Raw genomic sequence first — 15,678 nt, 5'->3', positions numbered from 1 at the left:
GTGAACCCTGCTCACTTTTATGTCATATCCAGTGTTTCCAGGATTTTATCTCCGCTAGCACTCTTTTTATCCTTTCCCCGCTCAATGTCCTCTCCTTGCTGAGAAGACCCCGTTGTTTAGTGTGATCCTCCCAACTCTCCCTTTCCCCAAAGCCCATCTTCATGTCTTTATAAGTTTCTTCTCTTCCTCCAAGATGACCATCCCTCCTCCCCAAGACCAACTCCTCCATCTGAACCAGGAGCCCAGCCCCTTGCCCCTGAGTTAGAACTGCTCTGTTCTCTTTTCCCAATTTCTGACTCTCCTTCGTAGTTCTTATGCTCTCACTTGCTTTCTTCCCTTAACGCTTTTCTGTATTTCTTCACAAACTCCTCTGGATGTGCAGAAAGCAATAATACCCCCATGCGGTTACACACCACGTTGCAAAGTAGAAACTCTTAGCGCGCATGTGCAGACGGTCTTTCCAGCGAGGTGCCCAAGACGGGGATGGCTGTTCTGTCTGGTGCATGCATTTCAACTTTACAAAAAGGGCCAGGCTTCTCTCCAGACTAGTCGAATATGTTTCCTCTCTGATCAATAGGGCCTGGATGCCAGTTTCCTCCTAACCTCACCCGCACCCAGTTTCCCTGACATACTGGTTTTTGCCAATGGGCATGAAATAAAATCTCATTGTTTTCTGTCCCGTTTTACTTGTAACCTTGAGCATCTTTCCGAGGGTTTACTGGCTAGGCCTCTTCTGTGAGTTGCCTCTTTTTGTAGTTTGCCCTTTTGCTCGGGGGGTTTTTGGTCTTTTTCTTACGGGTTTGTAAGAGTTCCCTTTATATTCTGAATACTAATGATTTGGTCATTATAGGGGTTGTAGGTACCCTTTGAAGTCTGCATCTGACTTGTGTCGTGCTGATTTAGTTTAAATTCTGTAAAACTTAACAGTTCTTTTTAATGCCCTGTGCTGTTTCAGAGCATTCTGTTCTCTCCAACATGACAATAATTACTTCCTGTATTTTGTTTTTAAATTATTACTGTTTGGGGGTACCTGGGTGGCTCAGTCAGGTGGGGGTCTGACTCTTGGTTTCCATTCCGGTCATGAGCTCATGGGTTGTGGGATCAAGCCCCACGTCAGTCTCCGTGCTCAGTGGGGAGTCTGTTTTGGATTCTCTCCCTCTCCCCCTACCCCCCAACTCTCCCTCTTTCTCTCTAATAGATGGATAAATCCTTAAAATAAGGATTTTTTTGACTGTTTGACTTTTCATATTTATGTCTTTAATCCCCCTAAAATTTATTTTTTTTAATTTATTTATTTCTTTATTTGAGATTGGGGGGTGGCTGGGGGAGGGGCAGAGGTTGAGAATCTCAAGCAGACTCCCTGCTGAGCAGAGAGCCGACACAGAGCTCAGTCTCATGGCCCAGAAACCATGACCTTAACCAAAATCAAGAGTATGACGCTAAACCCACTGAGACACCCAGGTGCCCTTTAAAATTTATAGAGTTCTAATTTTAATTTTTAATCTTAATACTGAACTATCCTAACATCACTTATTGATTAATCCACCTCAAGACTGCAACTGATTTTTAATATCAATTTTTTTATTTATAATTGGGTCTGTTTCTAAGGTGTTGCCCTTGGTGTTCTATTTGTCTGGCCCACACCAATTTCACATTGTTTTAATTAACAAAGTTTTATAAGGAGACTTAATTTCTGTAGGGCAGCTCCTTCCCTCTGGTTCTTCTTCAGAAATGTCAGGGCTGTTTACCCTTTGTTCTTCTGTGCATGTTTTAGAGTATGCTTATCAGGATCAAGAAAGAGATGCGTTGGATTTTGTTGTTGTTGTTAGAATTGCATCATTATGACGGGGGTAATACTGAGTCAGCCTCCCGTGAACATAGTTTCTCTTCCCATTTATTTAAGGTTCTGTTTATGCCTTTCAAGTAGTATGTTATAGTTCTTACACCACGATCTTGCATATCTTTTCATATATTACTACCCGCCTTATTGTTTTTGTTGGTATCCTAAATAACTTTTTAAAATAACATTTGGTGGGTGGGGGGCTCTTGGCTGACTCACTCAGAGTGTATGACTCTGAATCTCAGAGTTGTGAGTTTGAGCCCCATGCTGGGTATAGATCTTACTTACTTACTGGGTATAGACCTTACTTAAAAATAATAAAATCTGGGGCATCTGGGGCGCCTGGGTGGCTCAGTGGGTTAAAGCCTCTGCCTTCGGCTCGGGTCATGATCTCAGGGTCCTGGGATCGAGCCCCGCATCGGGCTCTCTGCTCGGCAGGGAGCCTGTTTCCTCCTCTCTCTCTGCCTGCCTCTCTGCCTACTTGTAATCTCTGTCTGTCAAATAAATAAATAAATAATCTTTAAAAAAATAAATAAATAAAATAAAATAAAATCTTCAAAAAGAGATTTTAAAAAGTAAAGTAATTTTCTTGGCTTGAGTGCAGATGCCCTTTTATTTCCAATTTGATTTGTGTCCCTCAAGCTTGTTCTTGAACATGCTTGTGAGTCCTGGTGGTTTATGTATATATTCTATATACATAATATATATTCATATATTTCTATGTAGAAAATTATATTTTGAACAATAATTTTATGATTGCCTTAGCTATTCTTATACATTTTCCTTTTCTTGATTTTTTGTATAGTCTAGGACCTCCTGTATAACATTGAATAGGAAACATGTTGGCAGTTAAGCTTGCCTTGGTCCTGATTTGAAAGAGAATATTCTAGTATTTCACCATTTGATATAATGTTTGCTTTGGGTCTGTGACAGACATCTATTATAGGTTAAGAGAAATCTTATTTATTCCTAGTTTGCTAACAGTATTTGAAAATTTTATGTATCTCTATAATGGTAATATGTTACTTCTTTAATCTATTAATGTAGCAAATTATTCTCATAGATTTCTCTAAGACTTAACCATCATTGCTTTTCTGGAACAAACGCTGTTTGGTCATCATATATTTATTTTTATATATTTAATTAGGATTTTTTTTTAAAGATTGTGTTTATTTATTTGACAGAGAGAGACACAGCGAGAAAGGGAACACAAGCAGAGGTTGTGGGAGAGGGAGAAGCAGGCTTCCTGCTGAGCAGGGAGCCTGATGCGGGGCTCGATGTGGGGCTCGATGTGGGGCTCGAGACGAGGCTCGATCCCAGGAATCTGGAATCACAACCCGAGCCGAAGGCAGCCACTTAACTGACTGAGCCACCCAGGTGCCTCTAATTAGGATTTTTAAAAAGATTTATCCATCATACACTGCCTTACTAATACAGGATTTTATTTAACTTTCAGAACTTTGCCAATCTTGAAAAAATTATAATTAGGCATACTTTTTAAAGTACACTTCTGTTACTACGAGTGAGGTTGAGTGTTCATATGTTTGCCAGTCTCATTTGTACAAACAAAAAAGTAAACATAGTGTTGATGTACATTTCTGTTACTACAAGTGAGGTAAAGCATTTGTTCATATATTTAAGAGATATTTGTATTTCCTATACCATGAGCTCTCTTTTTGTATGTGTCACTGTATCTTACAGTGGCATTATTTACTTTTTCCTTTTAAAAAAATTTTTTTTAATTTTTTTTAAAGATTTTATTTACCCACTTGACAGAGAGATAGAGAGCAGAAGTAAGCAGAGCAGCAGCCGGAGGGAGAGGGAGAAGCAGACTGTCCACTGAGCAGGGAAGCTCGATGTGGGGCTCGACCCTAGGACCTTGGGATCATGACCCAAGCCAAAGACAGCTGCTTAACTGGCTGAGCCACCCAGGCACCCCTAACTTTTTCCCTTAATGGGGGAGAGTTTCTTTACATATTAAGGAGATTAGCTATTTAACTGTAATTGGAGAAAGTATGTGTTTTCTTTTTTTCACCTTTTAAAAATTTTTAGATGAGAACATTTAAGTTCTATCTCTTAGCAAATTTCAGTTATACAGTACAGTGTTATCAGCTATAATCACCATGTTATACATTAGATCCTAAGACCTTATTTATCTTATAACCAAAAGTTTGTGCCCTTTTATCATATTCTGTCTGTTTCCTTCAACCCCCAAGCCCCAGCAACCGCTTTCTACTCTGTTTCTATGAATGTTTTTATTCCTTTTTTTAAAAATTTTTATTTATTTATTTATTTATTTATTTTTATTTAATTTCTTTTCAGTGTAACAGAATTCACTGTTTATGCACCACACCCAGTGCTCCATGCAATACGTGCCCTCCATAATACCCACCACCAGGCTCCCCCAACCTCCCACCCCCCACCCCTTCAAAACCCTCAGATCGTTTTTCAGAGTCCACTCTCTCATGGTTCATCTCCCCCTCCAATTTCCCTCAACTCCCTTCTCCTCTCCATCTCCCCGTGTTATTTGTTACACTCCACAAATAAGTGAAACCATATGACAATTGACTCTCGCTGCTTGACTTATTTCACTCAGCATAATCTCTTCCAGTCCTGTCCACATTGATACAAAAGTTGGGTATTCATCCTTTCCAATGGAGGCATAATACTCCATAGAGTATATGGACCACATCTTCCTTATCCATTCGTCCATTGAAGGGCATCTTGGTTCTTTCCACAGTTTGGCAGCCGTGGCCATTGCTGCTATGAACATTGGGGTAGAGATGGCCCTTCTTTTCCCTACATCTGTATCTTTGGGGTAAATACCCAGTAGTGCAATTGCAGGGTCATAGGGAAGCTCTATTTTTAATTTCTTAAGGAATCTCCACACTGTTCTCCAAACTGGCTGCACCAACTTGCATTCCCACCAACAGTGTAAGATACTTCTCCAATGAAGACATACAAATGGGTAACAGACACATGAAAAAATGCTCATCATCAGTAGCCATCAGGGAGATTCAAATTAAAACCACATTGAGGGGCACCTGGGTGGCTCATCGGGTTAAAGCCTCTGCCTTCAGCTCAGGTCATGATCCCAGGGTCCTGGGATCGAGCCCCACGTCGGGCTCCCTGCTCAGCGGGGAGCCTGCTTCCTCCTCTCTCTCTGCCTGCCTCTCTGCCTACTTGTGATCTCTGCCTGTCAAATAAATAAATAAAATCTCAAAAAAAAAAAAAAACCCACATTGAGATACCACCTTACACCAGTTAGAATGGCCAAAATTAGCAAGATAGGAAACAACGTGTGTTGGAGAGGATGTGGAGAAAGGGGAACCCTCTTACACTGTTTCTATGAATTTGACTGTTTTTTGTGTTTCAGTTTCCTTTGTTTGGGGTTTTTTGTTTGTTTGTTTTTAGGATCCCACATGTAAGTGATACCATGCGGTATTTTTCTTTCTTTCTCTGTGGCTTATTTCACTTAGCATAATGCCCTCCAAGTTTACTCTGTTACTGCAAATGACAGGATTTCCTTTTTTAAAGCCTGGATAATACTCCTACATATGTACCACATTTATTTGATCCATTCATCTGTTGATGGATGCTTAGGCTGTTTTCATGTTATAGGTATTGTGAATAATACTGTAATGAGCAGAGGAGTATGGATATTTCCAAGATCTGGGTTTTTTCTTTCGAATATATACCCAGAAGTGGGATTGCTGGATCACATGTACTTGTTCTATCTTTAATTTCTTTGGGAGCCTCCATAGTGTTTTCCATAGTGGCTGTACAAGTTTATATTTCCACTAACAGTGCACAGGGGTTCCTTTTCTCCACATCCTCATCAACACCTATTATCTCTTGTCTTTTTGATAATAGCCATCCCAACAGGTGTGAGGTGATATCTCATTGTAATCTTCATTTGCATTTCCCTGATAATTAATGACATTAAGCACCTTTCCGTGTATGTGTTGGCCATTTGTATGCCATCTTTTGGAAACATATAATTGGTCCTTTGTGTTTGCTCTTGTTATACTTTGCCTATGTTTTCACCATTCCATTTTTTCTATTTTTCATATAAATTTTTTATTTTTACATAAAATGTGTCAATTTATATGCACCAAATTTATCTTTCTTTTAAAACATACCAATTTTGAGTTATACTTAGGAAGACCTTCCCCATTCAGAGGTTATAAAAATATTTCCCTCATGTCTTCTGCCATTTTTATGGGTTTATTTTTTATAGTTAAGTATTGATCCATTTGGAATTTATCCTACTGTGCAATGGAATATAAGGATCCAACCATAGTATTTTTTTTCCAGATCCCAGTTTTCCTAATACCCTGTATTAAATGTTCATTTTTCCCATTGATTTTAAGATGTCATACTTATCATATACTAGGTTCCCCAAAACCATTCATGCTCTCTCCCTTTGTTCTTCAGTAGGAAGGGATAGCTCATTCTTCATCAATATATGGATTTATGTGTTTTTTTTTCTCATAAAAAACCACATATTTACTTATATTTATATTATAGGTATTTAACATCTGTTTTATTTCTCCTACTAAATATTAAGCTCCTCAGAAGCAACATTTTTCCTAACAGTAGTTAGTAAATAAATGTTTTAGGCAAAAGAAGTAAAGAGTTGAGAGCTCTTCTGCTATGGGCTGCTAGCCCAGGATGAAAGGATGCCATGTACCCTTGTTCCATTCTTTAAAGTATCATCCCTCCACCTGCACTGAGTTTGGAGTATATACAGTGTCTGTCCAATTCCACCAGCAAGAGTGGTGGGACACGGCCAAAAAATCATGGGCCCTGTGTCCCAAGTTTGGATAGCATCTCACATCCTATTGTATCAGGCAGAGACATGCCAAAGCCACTCATCTGTGTTCCATTTCTCCCAGGAGAGATCCCAGACCTCTACTCTGATGATGAAGTTGAAAACATCATAAATAACGTGAAGAATGAAGTCAAGAGCCAAGGTCTAGTTGATAACAGAGAAAACTGTTGGAAGTTCTTTATAAATCGGGTCCGACGACAACTGAAGGTATAGAAAGATTTACTGCCCAGGATAGGCAGACCAGAGATGGTTCATGAGATCCTCTGCTGATATTTTGGACAAGCTGCCCTCCTAGATTATACTGGGAGTGGGCAGGGAGGGTGGAGTGCCCTTCTTCGCCTGAGCAATTTTGCAAGGCTGCCCTTATCTGCTTCAAGGGCAATAGCCTCTCCCTTGGTTCATGCAGTCCCAGCGTTCTTAATTTCTTGGCTAGAAGCCTGGATAGTATTGACAGATTTTCTTCTTCCTCTGTTGGATTTTTTTCCCCAACTTTCTGGGAAATAACCCAAAGCCGTATCTGTCTCACTATGAGTATCTCCCTGATGCCCTCTTGGTTCTCCCCGCCCTCTGATTTCTCAGGTGACTCTGTGTTTATCCCCCGTGGGGAACAAGCTGAGAGTCCGCAGCAGGAAGTTCCCAGCCATTGTGAACTGCACGGCCATCGACTGGTTTCACGAGTGGCCCCGGCAGGCGCTGGAGTCCGTCAGCCTTCGCTTCTTGCAGAACACAGAAGGCATTGAGGTGAGAGGGCAGAGGAGATACTCCTCAAGGTCCCGCCCACCTGGGGTACAAGGAATTCCATGTCCAGAGTTTCAGGGTTCAAGTTCGGGCTTGAATAGACTTAGCGGAACAGAACTTCCCGTGGGATGAGGCCATGAGTGGGGCAGGCCATCACCTCTAGTCTTCACGTCCAGACAGTCTTTTTATTTTCCACTTTTCAATTTCAGCCCACAGTCAAGCAGTCGATTAGCAAGTTCATGGCTTTTGTCCACACGAGTGTCAACCAGATGTCTCAGTCTTATCTGACCAATGAACAGCGCTACAACTATACAACTCCCAAGTCATTCCTGGAGTTCATCAGACTCTACCAGAGCTTGCTGCGCAGAAATGGGAAAGAGCTCAAGTCCAAAATAGCGCGTCTCGAGAACGGGCTGCTGAAGCTTCACAGCACCTCTGCCCAGGTGGGTGACGGTCTTCCTTCGCCCCTGGCTTCCGGGCCCCAAGAGGGAGTGGGAGCACCCCATTCCAGGGAACTGGAGGGATCAGGGTCCAGGCCTGAGAATCATGTATGGTTTTCCAGAGGCCTCGGTGTCACCAGGCACTGTTTCAGGAGTTAAGTCTCAGCTCCCCCTGCAGAAGGGCCCACTGTGAGCTTCAGGTCTGGTCTGCTCCCACGGACTGATGATGGAGTCCTCCAGAACACCTCTTTAATCTCGCTTGTTAGCACTCGCCTCCTCTTCTGCTACCTTCCTATCCTCTCTGGCCGGCTTCCCTTCTGTCTTCAGAACCAAAAGAGATGAGTGGTTGGGAGAGACAGTTGCAGAACTGTACCGGCTTTTCTTTTATGTCTTTGTATTATCTGTCCAAGCACCATCAGAACCTGACTTCTTAAATCCTGTCTCATTTCTTGCATTTCTTCATATATTCCTCGGTGGTTGGCCATCAAAAGGAGGTCCCTTGTTGTTCTGTCCTTGTAATATATTTCTACTTACTTTTCCAAAGGGAACAAGTTTGTTTCAATTTCCTGTTCCTCCCTTGAGAATTGGAGGACAATTCTAGCACATTCTCTGCCCCTGCTCATGCCCATCAGACATTGCCAGTCCCTTGATGGCCCCCTTCTGTGCTCTGTTTGCTGGCTGCAGAGCCAGCCTCTCATGAACGTGGTGTGGTTTTCTTGCATTTGCACCATTTAACTCAATTGTGATCAACTTAATTCTTGGGCATCCCATGTTCCTACAGAGATCTAAGCCTTTTGCTCATTGTCATCATTTCAGAGTTTTGTCTCCAGCATAACTTGAATTTGCTTCTTCTGACTTGTCCTCTCTCCCCACCTTAGTTTCTTGAATCATAGTTGCAATATGTTGAGAGGATTTCAGTTCATTTAGTGGGATGCCGTGAGCCCTTGCAATCTGTTCACATAGAATTTCTTCTGCTTGGGCCATTTTTCTTCTGTTATCTGGTTTTGTTCATCTGCTCTGGCCTCTCCTCCAGGAGCAATGATTTGCCGGATGGCTTCTCTGTGCCCTGTATCTATTATGTCCTCACTCACTGATCTTATCTTTTTGGCTTTTTTTGCTTCTGGATTCTAGGAGAACTTTTCAAGTTTACCTTCAGCGATTCTAATTTAACAGTGGGTAATATTGCTTCTGCTTATGTTTCCAGGGAAGACTTTAATTATGCTATTACATTTTTAATATCCTAACAGCCCTTCCTCACCTCATCCTTTTCCCCTTCCAACACATCCTATTGCTTTCTTATTTCAGCCTGTTTTCCTGCAACTTTGTCACAGACACCATCCTACCAATGATGGCAGACAGCTCTCTCGATGTATTGTCTAGATCTGGTAGTGCGCCATTTTCAGACCTGTGTTCTTCTTAGTCTCCTGGAGGCTTTTCCCTTCCTTGTTCTGTATTTCTGAAAAGACTCTTTTCTTCTTTTTCTTTATTTACTCTCAGGCACGGTGAGATCTGTTCAGACTTGATGTTTGTCCACATGTGACGTGTAACAATTGTCCACGACGCTCCTCTGTGTCCATTTTGTCGTGACCACACCCCTTCCCAGAGCTACCGTTCTGGGCAGATCGAGGGACACAGATCCCAGCCAAGGCCCTAGCCATTTACCTGGCATGTACCTTTGTTGTAGAAAGGTGGCATCTTCTCTCCCAATGCTTTTCAGTACTCTCAATCTCTGAACTTCTAGAAAACAGCATGAGATAGAATCCCAGAATGCGGTCCTTCCAGGTTATTTTTAACATCTGTTGCTTCTTCCTCTACCTGTCTCCCACCGCCAACCTATGGTGCCCTCAGAATATTGTGCCCCCAGCAGCCCCTGTTGTCCCTCTCCTCGCCTGTTCTCTGGGAATTATTGATCATCCCAGTAGAAGACTGGTTGTACCTTAGGTGAACCCAGCTCTGTCTGCCTGTGGCTAGCGGAGAAGCCTCCCCAGTCCCAGCATCAATCTTGGTCTCTTCTCCTTCAAAATTCTCTACTTCAGTGAGTTGTGCTTTTACCTACCCAATTATCTAAAAATCGGGGACTTACCTTAGATTCTTCTCCTTGTCTCAGTTAAGAATTAACAAATCCTCTACTTTTCTATATATCTCTCTCAAATGTAACCCTCTTGCTGTATCCCTGTTTTCAATGCCTTGATTTAGACACTTCTTACCTGGATGATTTCAACACATCAAACTCCACAATGTCTTCCCCATCCCAAACCTGCATCACCAACAATTTCTCACATCACCCATCAGCTTGGGGTTGTCCTTGACTATTCTCATTTCTGTCACACGCCCTGTGCCCAAACATCAGAAAATCGCTATTGGCCCTAACTTCCGATATGCCCAGAATCCCGGTGCTGTGTACCTCTTGTGCTTCCACGCCCCTCATCTGGGCCACCGGCATCCTTAACCCAGGCAACCAGAGCACCTTCCTAGCTCATCTGTCTGCTCCTTTTGCCCATCTTTGGTCCATCATCTGCAGAGTTGCCAGAATGATGCATTCAAACCACAAGTCGGAGCATGTCACCTTTCTGCCCCAAACCCTGAGATGGCTTCCATTTCCCTAGTTAAAATGGCACCCAGGCTTCTCTGCCATGGCGCCCTGCAGACTCTCATACCTCACCTCCCACTACCCTATGTCCACAACGTTCCTCTCTCTCTGCCTGTGCCACTGCTATGCTCTCTCCTCAGACAACACTAGGCCTTTGCACTGGCTGTTTCCTCTCCCTGGGTGTTCTTCCGTCTCTCACTCCATGGCTCACTGCCTCATCTCCTCCTCTTTGCTCAAATGTCACCTTCTCAGTGAGTCCTACTCTGATGACCCCATTTTCAGTTGCAACCCCACACCACCCCTGTGTCCCTTATTCTGCTCTACTTTATCTTTTTCCCATAGCACTTACCCCACCAACATGTAATTTACTTGTTATCTTTCTTTTGTGGTGTCTGTCCCCATCTGTTGGACACAACCTCCGTAAGGACCAGGATCTTTATCTGTTTGGTTCGCTGATGCATCTGATGTGTCTAAAACAGTGCTTGGACAAAGTAGGCACTCATTAAATGTTTGTTGAATGAATGAATGAATGAATGAATGAATAGATGGGTCCCCCCACTGTATTCTAGACGCAATATCCAATAGAACTATCCTACTGGTCATATATGCAAACTAAATTTTCTAGTAGCTGTACCAAAGGAAGTAAAAGGAACAAAAGGAATTTAATTCTGACCGTGTATTTCAATTTTACATAATTACATCATATATTTTAAGAATAGGTTTATTGAACCCAACACATCTTATCATTTTAACAGGTAATCAATATATAAAGACGTTTTCAATGAAGTATTTTTTTTCTACATGTCTTCAAAAACTAGTGTGTGTGGTTATACTTAGAAAACATCGCCACTGGGACAAGCCACATTTTAGGTGCCCATTCATTACGTGGGGCTGGTGGCTACCAAACCAGAGGGATATTGAAGAGATCCTTGCTGTTGGAGGGATCTTTGCTCAATCCACAAGCTTAAGTCTTCTCTTCTGTGGACATTAATGTTTTAGACACTACATTGCAGATTCTCTGGACTTTTCTAGAACTTTCAAACTATCTTTGCCCGTGTGCCATCCTTTCTTCCTCCCATCTACCCCATTGCACCCCGGCATCCAGCACTTCCTACTGGTTGTGATTGTCCCAGATCTCCACAGCCTGTTCATGTCTCTGGGTTTTTACATCCGCCCCTGCCCTTGTCAGCTTGTCGCTGTCAACACCTATGCGGTTTGCTACCCCCTGCTCCCAGAAGCCCTTTCGAAGCTCTGAGAAGTTGTGCCTTCCAATCTCTGTGGTCCCATCCCCGAATTATGTTTCTTCTCTTGTATATGTCATGTCATACCACCAGTAGTCATTTAAGCGCAGAAACCAAGATTCATTGGCTCATAGTAGGTGTTCTATAAACGTGTAGATAAAGGGCCATATGGGTAGATAAGACGGCCATGGAGCCAACCGAACGAACACTTTCTAAAGTCACCTACAAGATCAGAGTGGGGCTGGTGGGAGGGCTCCCCAATACTGTGTACATGGTATGTATTTCATACTCATGGGTGGTTACAAGGATGATTCTTCTTATAAAAATGGTGTCTTGGCTTTCTAACTCTGTTGTAAACCTTTCATCTGAAATTGTTCCTTTGATAGAAAAAGCCTTAAGTATATTATCACAATCTTGGTATAAGGGTAATGATTTGGATTATGTGGTATCATTATCCTACTACCCACATAGGACAGTTTTGTGAATTCATAATCTCATGGCTAAATGAATCTCACAACCCTGGCTCAGATGGACTCCAGATTTCTTTAGCAACAATAGCAATGTTAGGAGTAGTAATTGGACTGGTGAGAATGACAATAATTAATAATTATATGATCATCCAAGTTGATAAATTTTAGACATAATTTCATGCTTAGACTCAAGGGGTCATAAACGTAACTTTATTTTTCTATAACTAAATTTAACTTAGCTAGAGAGCTGGCTTTTTCATTTAAGAGTGGAAAGTTCTTTTTTTTATAAAGATTATTTATTTGAGAGAGAGAGAGCACAAGCTGGGAGGAGGGCCATGGGGAGGGGAAGCAGACTCCCCACTGAGCGCGGAACCCAACACAGAGCTCAATCCCACGACCCTGAGATCGTGACCTAAGCTGAAACCAAGAGCTGGACATTCAACCAGCTGAGACACCCAGGTGCCCCGGGAGTAGAAACCTCCTAATCTTGCATTTCGGGTTGCCTTGGTCACTTCAAGTTAAAAACTCAGTCTCTGGAGGGCAGTCAGTTCAGAGTCGAAGTCTACCTCCGGGTTGTTTCCCTGTGAAGGGTCTTTTGCTCCTTCCCATCTGGGCGGTGGTGGTGGTCATGGCTTCACGAGGCAGCGGTGAAGCCCCGTGCTGTGGTCTTCTCGCTCTCACTGGCTCTGCTGATGGTGGCCTGTTCTGCTGGGCCTTTGGGCAGCCTCGTCCGTCTTTGCTGCTGCCTCAGATGAGGGCTTCACAGCTGGCATCCCTTCTGTTCCATTCCTTCTCTTGGCACAGTCAGAACTCCCAACTCTGCCTTGGGATCTCGCTCTGTCTCCTGCTAGCATCTTCAGAACCCACTGTCATCCCCATTCCATATTTGGCTCATGAGGAAGAGGGGCTGTTCGGTTGAAGAAATGTTCATAAAAGGCCTACAGGTTTTTGCCAATTCCCTGCATATAAGATTTACTCCCCAAGTCTGTCTGTCTGGAGACTCTTAAATTCAGTTTATCCTGGGGTTTCAAATAATCTCAGGCCACCGAATTTACCTGAAGTTGATGGTTCAATAATTCACCATGATGTATTCATCAGGACTCTTTCAGTTACAAATGAAAAAAAAAAATGAATTCAAGTTCACTTAGCATTAAAAAAAGAAGAAGAAAGAAAGAAAGAAAAGGAAAAGACAGGAGAGAGAGAGAGAAAAAAAATTTTTTTTGAGATTACATGATATATTTGGCAGCTAACCAAAATCCAACTGAAGTTGACTTAGGCCAAGGAACAACAACAACAAATAAAACCAAGAAAATTCAGGGACGGCGCTGAATCTGGACGGGACTGGAGCTAGATCCTCCCTAAACATCCGTGTTCAGGCAAGCGATCCCCCTGAGCTCTGGCAACCTCGGAGTCACATTCTGTCTGCTTTGCAGCCCCACTGTAAGAAGGAGTTCGGGGGCGCCTGGGTGGCTCAGTGGGTTAAGCCGCTGCCTTTGGCTCAGGTCATGATCTCAGGGTCCTGGGATCGAGCCCCGCATCGGGCTCTCTGCTCAGCAGGGAGCCTGCTTCCTTCTCTCTCTCTCTGCCTGCATCTCTGCCTACTTGTGATCTCTGTCAAATAAATAAATAAAATTAAAAAAAAAAAAAAAAAAAAAGAAGGAGTTCGCCTTTCCGGGATTTTCTGCCAAGCTCCTGGATGAATGGCCAGTGGCTCTGACTGGCCTCTTCCGATCATCGTTCTGCCCACACATGAACCATTCTCTGGGACTTGGATATTCTCCTTGGCCAAGTGAGGTTCAAAGGACAACCACTAGAATCCGCTCCACCCAGACTAAGAGGACGTGGGAAGGGAGCATTCCCCAAAGGAAATTCAAACTCTGTTTCCAACACGGGGCTGAGAAGTTGTTATTAGGCAGACAACCATGGGTCTACTAGAGATGGGAACCCTCTCCATCTGAGAGGAGCACCTACGTGAAGCATGAATTCATGTGAGAACATGGTGGGTGACCAGAGGGACTCAGAGGAAGGAGGAAAACAGCCCTGGGCTTCCGGCCCTCGGCTCAGTGGGGGTTGCTGTGGGTTATCCCAGGTTCTGGATCCTCCTTCTGTGGCTCTGAGGAGAAAGGCCTGGGAGGCTTAGCCTTTCTCTTCAAGGATCATGTTCCTGATCCTTGAAGAAGCGACAGTCTCTCACCACCAGCCTCTTGTCACGCCACTCAGTTGACAACCCCCCATCCCCCAAGTGGACATTCATGGGGCTGGCAAGACTGGGGAGAGGCTCTCTTTGCTGGTCGTGACATTGTCCTTCTTCGTCCTCCTATCCGGGGGTGGGGGAGGGTGTCTAAAGAGAAGAGAGCCAAAGAGGGGCTCGAATGCTTTGAACAAGGGAAAAGAGAAGAGGAAATTTTAACTTGACCTTTTTCAACATACCATTCTATGGCAGAAGAGTCATAAAATGAGCCTGACTCATGCCCTCCCTTTAGCTACGTGGGGAACACCTCGTTCCGACAGGCAGGACCCTCCTGTCACAGCTTAAGAGCCATAAAGCTCCCTTCACAGTGCTGGTGATTATTTACCTTGGACCCTAGGTCATGAAGCTACGTGCAGTCAGCAAAACAAACAGGCAAAAAAACAAAAGAACAACAAAAACCCCACAAAAACAAACCAAAAAAAAAAACCCCACTCCAATTTTCTCAAGTCTCCCAAGATTTAAAAAGGAACAAAAAGTTACTGGTGTGTGTTCTGACTGCGGTGATTATGTGGTTCAATCATTTTGGTTTACAATCGCATCTTTGTCCTTGTGGGAAATAACTCCCTGCAGCTGAACCACGGGAGATAGAAACAGATTAACCTTCCGGCACGGGCATATAAGACTCGTTCTGGGGAGCAGGCCTTCATTTGAGGTTAACAAAAAGTCTCCAGTTCCCACGAATACACAAAATTAAAGAGCATTCTCTCTCCCCCCAGCACCCCACCCCTCCGCTTTCCTTTTCTTTTCTTTTGATCTGCCATGAAAAGGGAATTACTGGGCAGCATCTAGGCCCCTGTTTTCTTTCTCCCCTTCTGCATTTTGCATCAGAAAGCTTTCCAGCCTGCTTGGCGTGTTTCAGGAGCCCTGGAGTCATCTTCAGTTGCTGCATGGAAATGGGATGCAGGAAAATGAGACACAGGAGGTCATCCTGCAATGTAAAGTTTATGGGCCCTATTGCCAAGACAAGTGGCTTTTTTTGACTTCCCAGAAAGAAACAGATCTGAGGAGGCTTCTCTTTGCATGTCCAAGGGCCGTAAAACCAGGCCAGTGACTCTCAGACCTGGAGGTGAGCCTCTGTATCACCACGAGGGCCTACAAAAACACAGATCGCCTGGCCCAGTCCAGAATTCCTGATTCAGTAGGTCTGGAGTGGGCCCGAGAGTTTACATTTCTAGCAAGTTCCCAGGGGCTGCTGCTGCTGCTGCTGGTGGTCCCAGGACAGCACTCTGAGAAACAGCACCCTCCACTCAACTGAATGAAACAGAGAAAACCAT

General features: G+C 43.5%; 1 protein-coding gene across 2 annotated transcripts in view; it reads left to right on the top strand.

The window, feature by feature from the left end:
• DNAH9 (dynein axonemal heavy chain 9) overlaps positions 1-15,678 on the top strand; it is a gene marked incomplete at its 5' end in the record, with an annotated part of 326,297 nt that overhangs the window by 208,920 nt on the left and 101,699 nt on the right. For both annotated transcript variants that reach the window (XM_080827022.1, XM_080827021.1), the window contains 3 exons: positions 6,739-6,881; positions 7,254-7,415; positions 7,622-7,855. In XM_080827022.1, the coding sequence (XP_080683148.1) occupies positions 6,739-6,881; positions 7,254-7,415; positions 7,622-7,855 (539 nt within the window). The remainder of the gene's footprint in view (positions 1-6,738; positions 6,882-7,253; positions 7,416-7,621; positions 7,856-15,678) is intronic.

This window comes from Martes martes, assembly GCF_963455335.1.
Source record: "Martes martes genome assembly, chromosome: 16".
In the NCBI taxonomy this organism is placed as follows: domain Eukaryota; kingdom Metazoa; phylum Chordata; class Mammalia; order Carnivora; family Mustelidae; genus Martes; species Martes martes.
This window is presented reverse-complemented; position numbering and strand designations above follow the sequence as displayed.